Here is a 10,256-nt window from a genome sequence, read left to right as displayed (position 1 = left end):
CTGCCGTGGTGGACTTCAACGGCCTGCCAGCTAACCAGTGCTGGGAAACGCCTTCTTAGCCTCAGTACAGTGGCATCACATGCAATTAGCATCTATAGCCCAAGCAGGTGCAGTATAGTACCAAACTCAACATGGGTGCTAGGAGGAAAGTGATTATCCCACCAGTCTAGCTGACAGTCAAGTCACACTGTCTGAGGTGAGGTGAGAACGTGCAGGTTTGTGTGTCTGTGTTTACAATATGTGTGTCCGTACAGTAAGAGCAAGTCTCTACGTGAGTTTATGTTGGTGAGGTTTCTCTGGCAGCACGAGCGGATGCAGAGCACAAGCCACTTTTAACTGACTGGGGTAAACAGCTATGAGAGAAGATAAAGGGCTGAGTGAATGTCACATTACCCCAGCCTTCTGCCTCTGTTCACCGCAGCATCAGATAACTGCAGCAGGAAAAAGAAAAAGGTCTGGTTTCCTCTAACATATAATTGGTTATCTTATTGCAATCTACTGCTCTCTTGCCTTGCAAAGAACAGAGTAAAAGTGCAACGGGAGAGGAAGAATAAGAAAAAAGGCTGAGGTTTGACTAGCAGTAAGTAAAATAAATCATTATGCGCATAGGAAACACATCAGTTTATTGCTATAGGTGTCCTTGTTCTGTGTGTTGGACTGGGTCTCTTACAAACAGCAACATGGCATGGACTTTAACATGCAGCATAAGTTATAGAAGGTGGGAAGGAAGTGTTGTAATTGTGCTGTTACTGACAATCAGGTTGTGGTATGTTCACTTTCAAACACCAAATAATTATAGAACCTGTAATACATGCATTAATATAAACACATGTAACAGTTTTACAGTTTACTAAACAGGGAAGTGTGCTATAATATTACCAACAATATCAGACAGTCCAACAGACTATCAGTGTAGTTTTAACAAAAGATTTGAAATGCACAGGAAGTAACTGTGCAACATATGATTCTGATAGATCTTCAGGAAGTCTGCCATGTGTTTAATTTTTTGGCCCTATACTTACAACTTCTCCGTCAAATAATTAAATTCTGTATTACAGTCATTTATTAATCATTAAATAAAAAGCTGGTAAAGATGTCAATGGCGCTTTCAGCTTCAGACTTCACTTGTTTCTATGGAGGCACACACTGTGACTTTAGTGTGACACTGTGACCGACTGTGACTTTAACAACTACAGGGGCGTATTTTGCACCTTTGCGGGTTTTCACACTTATGTTGCTGCAATTAAGAAACATAATGACTGACATCATCTGTCAATTCCAGTAAGTGGGCTTGTTTGTGAATGCAAATATATTTGCATTGTGTGGAGAGTATAAAATAATGAGGTGTTTTAATGTATTCACTCATGTATGTGGAAAACATGGATGTGTTCTTGTAGGGGTTTTCATGTCTTTCAGTAAATAAGTCTCTCCATGAAGAGCAATTTCATCCAACTCTAGATATCCTCAGTTTAGAGCCTCCAAAATACCACCGGGCCCAGGTCAGTAGCTTGAAGTAGACCTTTCCAAATCAATTGGCTGACAAACAGAAATCAGAAATTGGGGGCTTGGCTACTGTATCTCACCACAGCAGTGGACAGTCTTTTCCTAGCTGGATTGATGCCTGGAGGGTGGGTAGTGTGGAGCCTAACTCCTCGTTCACCCACAGTGTACCGGGCCTGTGGTTAGAGAGAGAGACGGCAGGGAGAGCAAGAGAAGAGACAGAGAAGACAAAAGTGGGGAAGGAAACGAGACGGCGGGGCTTTAGTTTGCAAGATACAAGCAGGGCATTTGTAAAGGAACATGTCAAGAACACCCCCCCTTCCCTGGTGAACCTTTCCCTCCTTTTCCCTTTCTACAGTTGCTCTGCTCTGCCCAACATGCCCAGCACACGCGTACAGGGGGAGGAGAAATTACATGAGACCTACACTGTGACTCTACGCAGCGCCATGCAAGGGGAAGAATGGAGGTTAATGAGCTGACAACCCCTCCACCCCGAACACGCCTCCTCCCCATGCCCACCTCCCTATTCTCTTGCACACACTGACAAGCATATACACAAACCCCCTACAAAACAGTGGGGCTGAACACTGGCGCTGAGCCAAGGATCTGGAGACTGGAGTATCATGAAGCAACGAGTGGATTTACACCGCATGTACATTAATAATTGGTAACCCAATATAACCTACATTATAAATAAACATCCGTTCATATTATCAAAAGCACATAACAAACTGAACTTTAGTCACACTAGTGGCCCAATGAGGCTCAAATGCTCATTAGAAAATGAGCAACAAAAGCATTTGCAACAAAATTGTTGAATGGTTGAAAAAATGTGTGGGTTTAAAAGTGGGCTGTGCCAAGTTGTTATCCAAATGAAATGGATTCATCCTGTGAACACTACCATTTTTGGAATATTTTGTATAATGAGTCCAGCTGAAATTTCCCCATTAGGTTACAACTAAAGTGTAACTTTTGACCTGCTGGTGGCACTGGTGATAAGTGAGGGAATAACCAACATCATTAGGATTCATCCTCTGGGGACCAAGAATGTTTGTCACAAATGTCAATACATTCAACATTTCACTTTGGACAAATGTAGTCAGAGGGATGTCTCGCTGTTAGGATGGCTAAAAAAAACATCCAAAAAACAGTCCAACTGCAAATGTCAGCTTCTTACGAAACACTGTAGCCAACTATACATATATATATATAACAGTTGACCTGTACGGAACACACAGAAACCACAGACCGAGCTAAACATATCATTATATTGCATGCAGTGCTGTGAACAACCAAGCAGACCCTCAGATGCACCCCCATTTCTTGGTTGTCACGTGGTAGTGTGTGGCTGTGCAAGATGTTAAATAAAACCTCAGTGGCCTTTACGTTTCATCACCGGAAAACCAACAAGTAAAGGTGACAATTTTCATCTGAGTTGAAACATGCAGAGAAGTAAATTAAGTCGCAGAGAAGTAAAACTACATCGGGGTTCAAAGGAAAGCGTCAGTAAACCTTTTAGTAGATAAAAACTTAGTTGAGTTCAAGTAAATGTAAAAAAATGACATTTGCATGAGCATATCTGAGGTTGAATAAACAGATGCAGGTGCATTCAACACTGAGAACTGCTGGCGTTTAATTTATGTATAATACAAGCCATATAGCTCCATACTGGCCTACTACCCGCCTGGTTAAGAGCTCCATCACAATCTTCACACCCCCGCCTTGAGCATCTGAACTACAAGCTTTCAATAAGTTGGAGATATTTCATTTCTTTAAAATAAAATGTCAATGGAGGGTATCCTACTGCAATAGCTGATGTGCCTTAATTGTCTGACATAAAACAAATAAAACATGTAAAAACCAGGAGGATAAAATATCACCCTTCATCACATAAGAGAACATTACCAGAAGTAGAAATAGAATTGATAATGGTACAGCAAAGCACTTCTAAAGAGCTTGAAAACAATGGAAGATGGACGATTAGTCATTAGCGCCCATTGTGAATCTTTCCAGTGAGTAATTTGTGGGAAGGCTTGTGCATTTTTAATATTCTTAAACTGAAGAGCCCTTAGAACACAAACTCCATAAAATAATAACAGGCGTTTCACCTTAGCACTATCCGAACCGCTCAATTATTTACTACTAATGAATTGCCTAGGGCAATATTCTTCCTAAGTACAATATCAACCATCCCAGAGAGGCTGAATCAGCTCGCTCAAATACTTAAATACATTTACTCAATTATGCTCACTGTCCCCAATATGAAAGAGACAAGAATGTACAAGCTTTCCTCTCCGTACTGTTTCGTACGCTCTGTTTCAGCCTTGATATTTCAAGAAAATCCTCACATGCACAGCAACTCTTGTAATGATTAATTGATCAAAAGTTTTCACATAAAAAGCAATAACGAGGTTCCGGTCTTTCCCTCTGTTTTTGCATCTGTGGTGTGGGAGGACTCAATAAAAGGATGTGTGCTGTTGTTGTGGTGTCTTGCCTCAGTAACATAGCAGTAATGCAGGCCAGGTGCCAGGTATCCACCAGGTTTTGCACTTTGCAGCCCAACTTGCCACCTTGAATATTGTGTTGCTGCCACATCGCTGATGAGCCTTCAGGGGCCCGAGGCAGCCTGAGAGCAGAGAGTGGGGCTTCACATCTCCAGCTCCCAACAGGTAGGAAAAGGACGGGCATAACAAGTAACATCATATAAAGGAACACAATATAAGTGTGGTATAAGGTGTGCAAATGATTAAGCCATCAAACACAAACAGTATGAGTGCAAACCTGCAGTCGCCTACAGTTTCTATTTTTTATTACCTCTGCTAAGTGCAGGAAACGTTAGAATAACCTTCAGTATTTAAACGCATAACCTAAGTGAATGTAAATAGATTTTGCCATCTGTTAGCTTCATCTATAGGGGACATCTTCATAATGGGGAAAAGTGTGTGTATCTACGTGATTGTGTGCGTTTCCACTGCTTATTATGCTCTTATTCATCCCTTCCAAAAGTGAAAACCCATACCCAGACAAACTCTTGTTCTCTGTACTTCACAACATGTTTTTATTTCGTCAACAATTTCACAGATAGAATCGTGTTTTCTTTTGACATTTCACATGTGAAATAAGATCTTTCCACACACTCATGTGAACGCATGACAAAAAGCTGGTTAGTTGAGATGATGATTGAGACATTCTGTATTGTTTACACACATAATAAGCTATAGATATGTGCAGATACAAAGTGCAATGTAATACAAGTGCTGTAGTTCTGCGATTCTGTTTCTCATTTGGTGTTTTTTTACAACCAGCGTGCTTGCACATGTGCAAGTGTTTATAAATGCGCGTATATCTGCAGTCCACTCAAAGAAACAAACTGAGCATTTGGCTCTATTTCTACGATCGACACTGTTATCACCATTCAATCAGAAAGATTTGCCAACCATCTCCCACTGCGTAACAGACCAGTTCAGGCCTGAATAGCATTTGTCAATTCCATGCTACCCGGCTGTAATCATCAGTCTTTGGCTGTAACTACACCAGAGAGAAATTTAAGCGCAAAGGATCCCGTTCCTAGACAGCTGGTGGTTGTAAATTCCTATCAGGGAATAAAAAAACAGGGAGGGAGGGAGAGAGTTTGAAAGAAAACATATACTATTTTCATTTCAACTGCTTTAGGGATTAAGGCTCAGGGCTCTAGGAAAAACTGCATTAAAATAATCCACCATTTGCATGTTTTATCTCACAAAGGAGGCTCACATAGACACACATACACACCAACCCCCACTCTTCCTCCCTCCCCCCTCCCATCTTCTCTTGCATCCCCTCCCCCATTCTGGGTGAGCACACACACACACATGCTCATACGCACGTCACACATATACACACACTGTCATCATAAAACACACACACACACACACATTGAGATCAACCTGCTGCCATCTGCTCTACGCACTCTGTACAATCCTCACAGAATACATTATTCACTACAATACATCACATCACATTCCCTCAATGTCACAGCCTTGTGCTGGAGAAGAGTGAGAGAGAGAATGGGGGAGAGAAGAGAGAAAAACAGCTATTGTACTCTGGTGAGAGAGAGAGAGAAAGAGAGAGAGAGAGGACCTTCTTGTTTTTTCATTATTCATGTAAGTGGTTTGTTTTCAAGTGTTAGAGTATTAGAGGATAAGTCTGATCTATTTCAATGAAAAGAGCAAAACCAACATTGTGTTACAACTTCCCTATCTGTGAGAGCAACACAGAGCTAAAAGGACACAACTTAAAATGAATGTTAACGTGTCTTCTGGATGTGTAAATATGCAACAGTTTACTAAATTCTTCACTGAATAGAAATTAAATAAGACAAATACATACAAAACAGTAGATGTCTCCTTGTTTACTCCTTGTAACTGTCCCTGTTATTTCTTGTGTGCACACATGATGTGTTTGTACGTGTGTGTGTGTGTGTGTGTGTGTGTGTGTGTCACCATTGTGCGGTGGCAGAGCAGAGCAGAGGGAGTGAACAGCTGGCAGGCCCACACTTGATTACGTATTGACCTGCTTTGCATTCACCTGTTATTCAGCCGAACCTAATGTTTCCACTTGGCACTGCTGCAGCTGAGCAGCAATTAACCTCACTGTGAGAGCAACCCAAGCAAGCCTTAAGTAATTTGTCAGAATAGTTTGTCGAACTTTGCTAAATGTCATTCTACCTGATCCTGAAATATTAATAGTTTTTCACTTTAATTATCACGCTTTGACAAAAAAAGAAGAGCGTTTTCTAGCCCTCGTCACACTTTACAGTAGCTGTAAATACAGTCTACATTCGATACATTGCTAACGTACTGTTTATTACACTCTTAAGGTTCTCAACTGGGTGCAGATGAGCTCCTGACTGCAGATAATTAGCCTTTGAAAATGTCCCATGCCTGTCTAAACACACCATTTGAAAGGCAGAAAACGTTGCTGCATCAGACGCTTTTCCTTCTCTCCACTCCTCTTCTTTGCCTCCTCTCGTTTTCTCCCACCCTCCATCCTCCCTCCCTCCTCTTTTTCCCAGATGCTCTCTCGGCTCTTGTCTGTGTTTGGGCTGCGACTGCGAGGGGTCACCGCCTGCCTTGTTCTCACACGTGGAGCACTGAGCGTGTGTGTGTTTGTACGTGTGTGGGAAAGGGAGCGCAAAACAGCAGACACTCATCTATGAATGATTATATGAATGAGTGTGTGCGTGAGAAAGAACATGCAAAAAAAAGAGAAAAGGAGGTGTGTGAGTGTGTGAATTTATCCCAATGTCTGCACAGTTGAGCCTGAGTGCATTTCCCACCGTGTGTGTTTCAAAGTGTTTGAGTGTGTATCTTTCTCTTCGTATGTGTGTGTGTGTGTGTGCCTTGCAAGCTCAGTGCCAGGTCTCTCTAATGAGTCTGTCAGGCGCTGTTAGCGACGGCGTGCTCCCCTGGCTCAGCGCACTCCTACAGACACACTGTGATTAGCCGGGCCAACGGCACGCCACCGGGCCAGATTAAACACTCACCACGCCGCCAGGGAACACACACACACACACACACACACACACACACACACACACACACACATGCACACAAACTCAGCACAGCACACATTAGAGCATTACACTTGCCCGCGAAAGCACCAGACTTACTTAAACACACACGGCTTCATCATCATCGCGCCCATTAGCCTGCTCTGATACTTGTCCTCCAGAGCCGGGTGTTGACGGCAATAAAATTGAAAATGAATGTGAAATAAAAACAATATACAAGCCACCTATGGCACCCGCAAAATGCTAATATTTCATTAATCTGTCTGTGTTTATTGAATTCCTGTCTGCCGCTAATCTTGAACATCACTCAGAATTAAGGCCAACCCTTCTGGCTCCAACAGCTTTCAACATCTTCATTAAAGCGACATGAATCACTAATTACAGGTAATTACCCTTTAATGAGCGGCCCAGATGAATGAGCAGATATGCAGAGGAGGGGCAGGCGTTGAGGACACATCGTTTTTCATTCCTCAAGGGCCAAAAGCGGACTCTAACTGGGTGTTACAGCTTGACCGTTGGCATGGTGGTCTGGTTAGAAAAGGCTGGCTTGACTGCCGTTTAAACATGTGTCAGACATAACCCTGGTGTATGACACAGGATATGGAATATGAGTTATTTAACTATTTGTACCAAATGGGTACATACTGGGTTGTCTCTGTTCACACAAAACCAGGAGTTCAATACACAATAAGCTACTGACAATGTTCATATGGGTGCCTGACTGTTAAGATACACATAAAAAAATGTGAACCAATCCTTTAATTTGCGAGAAAAAAGAGCAAAAGTCAGAAAATGTATCTTTGTCTCTAACTGAACAATGTTCTTTTTTATGTTTCTATTCCATTAATCACTTTTTGACCCATCAAATACATCTTAAGATCCACTGGATGGGTCTCCACCAGACGGCAATCTCCGGTTCTGACAAGTGAAGCCATTAGGGAAGTGTCTTAAACTTACATTCTTTCTAATGGCCAGGGGGCGACTCCTCTGGTTGCAAAAAGAAGTCTGATTGTATTGAAGTCTTTGAGAAAATGACTTTACTTCTCACTTGATTTATTACCTCAGTAAACATTGTCTAAGTTTATGGTCTCAATTGCTAGTTTAAAGTCTTCTTCAATACAGCATGATGTTCATTTAATTAATTATGGTCCCATTTACAGTAAAATAGACGATAGAACAAGGTATTCTTTAGGCCGTAGCTACCTTGTGATTGACAGGTCACTACCACGGCGTTGTCTGTTGTCTGTGTTTTCGTCTCATAACTTTAACCCGTTGACAGTGTGTTTTCAGTTCATGACAGTTAATTGTATCCAAAAGATCAAACTCGAGGCTTCAGAACAGCAACCCACAAACCAATGGGTCACGGTGACTACGTCCACTTCTTATATACAGTCTATGGTCCCCTAGTTTGGGATCCACTGTTGGACATTATATGAAGTTAACAGGGTTGTTTCCATGCCATAGTAATAGTGTTTATTGTAATGTTATTTGTATATATTCAACATATCCGAAGCTGCAGTTTGGTGACCTTATGTGAAACTGCATGTGGCTTATACTTCACGGTCATGTTAAAGCATCTTTGGCATCTTTCAGGAAGTCATGTATCCGCTTCTATAGCCGTCTGCTGGTGGGAGCCTATGATAGTGTTCGACACAAGAAGTCGCAGCATGATCTTAACCATCATTGAGTGACTGGCTTAGACAAGCTGTGATCACCCTTCACACCAACAACAAATGTGGGGTTTTCCTGGGTCAGCATTGAGAGGGAATATTACCGGCACTGTGAGAAGTGAGATGTGTAACACATTTAAGGTGGTAATAGGTTAAAGTGGGCAGCTTATCTAACTGTGAAGGTGTAGGAGGTACAGACTGTAACGACTGTTTCTTAGTTATTAAAAAAACTATTTATTTTTCTTTTGCCGCTGTCGCCCTCACAAAACCAGCAAGCAAAAATGAGATTAATCTGAACAAGTTGGGAACATTAAGAGTGAAGTTTCCTATCTTGGGCCTGCAGAAGAAAGTCGACTTCACAAGACACTGTCCACCAATGTTCCGCTTGTTTTTGATTCTTCTCCTCCCTCTTACTTGCTGACACTCGTGCCAAAACGCCCATTTTCACCCCTCCGTGTGTCATCTCAGGGTTTTCCTTGTCACCACCATGTTTCCTGTCATCAGTGTGTACGGTTGAACAGTGCAGTTGCTGAAAAGGCCCTGACACTGTAACTGTCTCTCTCTCAGATGTGGTCAAAGATGTTTGTCTCCAAATCGAAGGTAGTGTGGCCTTGACATCTTTTTTTTCTTTTTACAGCTTGTAATTCCCCTACATCGTATGTTAGACACATTAACATACTAAAGCGGAAATATTGGGCCGATTGGAAACTTTTCTTTGTTCATTTTCTTCTGCTTGTTCGCCTTTAATCCAGGCCCCTGGGATTAGGATATTTACAGAAATAACCCTTTGTTTACACTACACTAATCCAATCACCGCGCTAAAGTTCATTCAATTTGTGCCCTGACAGTAAACCCCCCCTCCTCTAGAGCATATTCATCGTGATGCCATATGCCCCGACACAACACTGCATCTTTTCTCTAGCTGAAATGTGCAGAATGTGACATACTGTACTGTGTGGCACAATGGAGTAATTGTGTTTTGTCCCTTGAGGGAAAGTATGAGTTGGAGGAAGGGGAATATCAGTGCAGGATGTATGCTTTCCAGCCTCATCTGACGAGCCAGTTGTAAGTGAGGGCAGCTCATGGAGATAAAAATGGGCAACTTGACTTCAAGGATGTAACTGTCTTGCCTGACCTCCATTACAGCAGGCTTTGATGGCCTGCTTAGCTTTTTAAAGTCAAGCTGTATCATATGTTTTGCAGCACTTTAACACAATATACTTCAATAAATTCTTTCCCTGCAGGGCAAAACAGCATATTAGGCATAGGCCTATATATTTCAAACTATCTCAAATCTGTTCCAGATGTATAAGAGAGTAAAATACTTTTATGAAAGACAAATATAAGTTGGGACTTAAAATGATAAACAATGAAATGCCAAAAGACTGCATGAAGTTAACTGTCCTCGTTGTACTTCACCTCTCCTCCAGATGACACACAGTACCTCTTTTGTTCTGCCACTCATTGCTTATGTTACTGTAGAGCACTAATGCACACAGATCGATAGCATTCTTTCCATTTCAACACATTGAACT

At 41.8% G+C, this 10,256-nt stretch overlaps 1 protein-coding gene across 3 annotated transcripts in view; it reads right to left on the bottom strand.

Annotated features, from left to right (window-relative positions):
• LOC116381875 (TOX high mobility group box family member 2-like) overlaps positions 1-10,256 on the bottom strand; it is a 72,838-nt gene that overhangs the window by 43,882 nt on the left and 18,700 nt on the right. For 2 of the 3 annotated variants that reach the window (XM_031844350.1, XM_031844349.1), the window contains exon 2: positions 1,584-1,676. The exons of the other annotated variant lie outside the window; for it this stretch is intronic. In XM_031844350.1, the coding sequence (XP_031700210.1) occupies positions 1,584-1,676 (93 nt within the window). The remainder of the gene's footprint in view (positions 1-1,583; positions 1,677-10,256) is intronic. 3 annotated transcript variants of the gene reach the window in all.

This window comes from Anarrhichthys ocellatus, unplaced genomic scaffold (genome assembly GCF_004355925.1).
Source record: "Anarrhichthys ocellatus isolate YVR2014 unplaced genomic scaffold, GSC_Weel_1.0 scaffold5, whole genome shotgun sequence".
Taxonomy (NCBI): domain Eukaryota; kingdom Metazoa; phylum Chordata; class Actinopteri; order Perciformes; family Anarhichadidae; genus Anarrhichthys; species Anarrhichthys ocellatus.
This window is presented reverse-complemented; position numbering and strand designations above follow the sequence as displayed.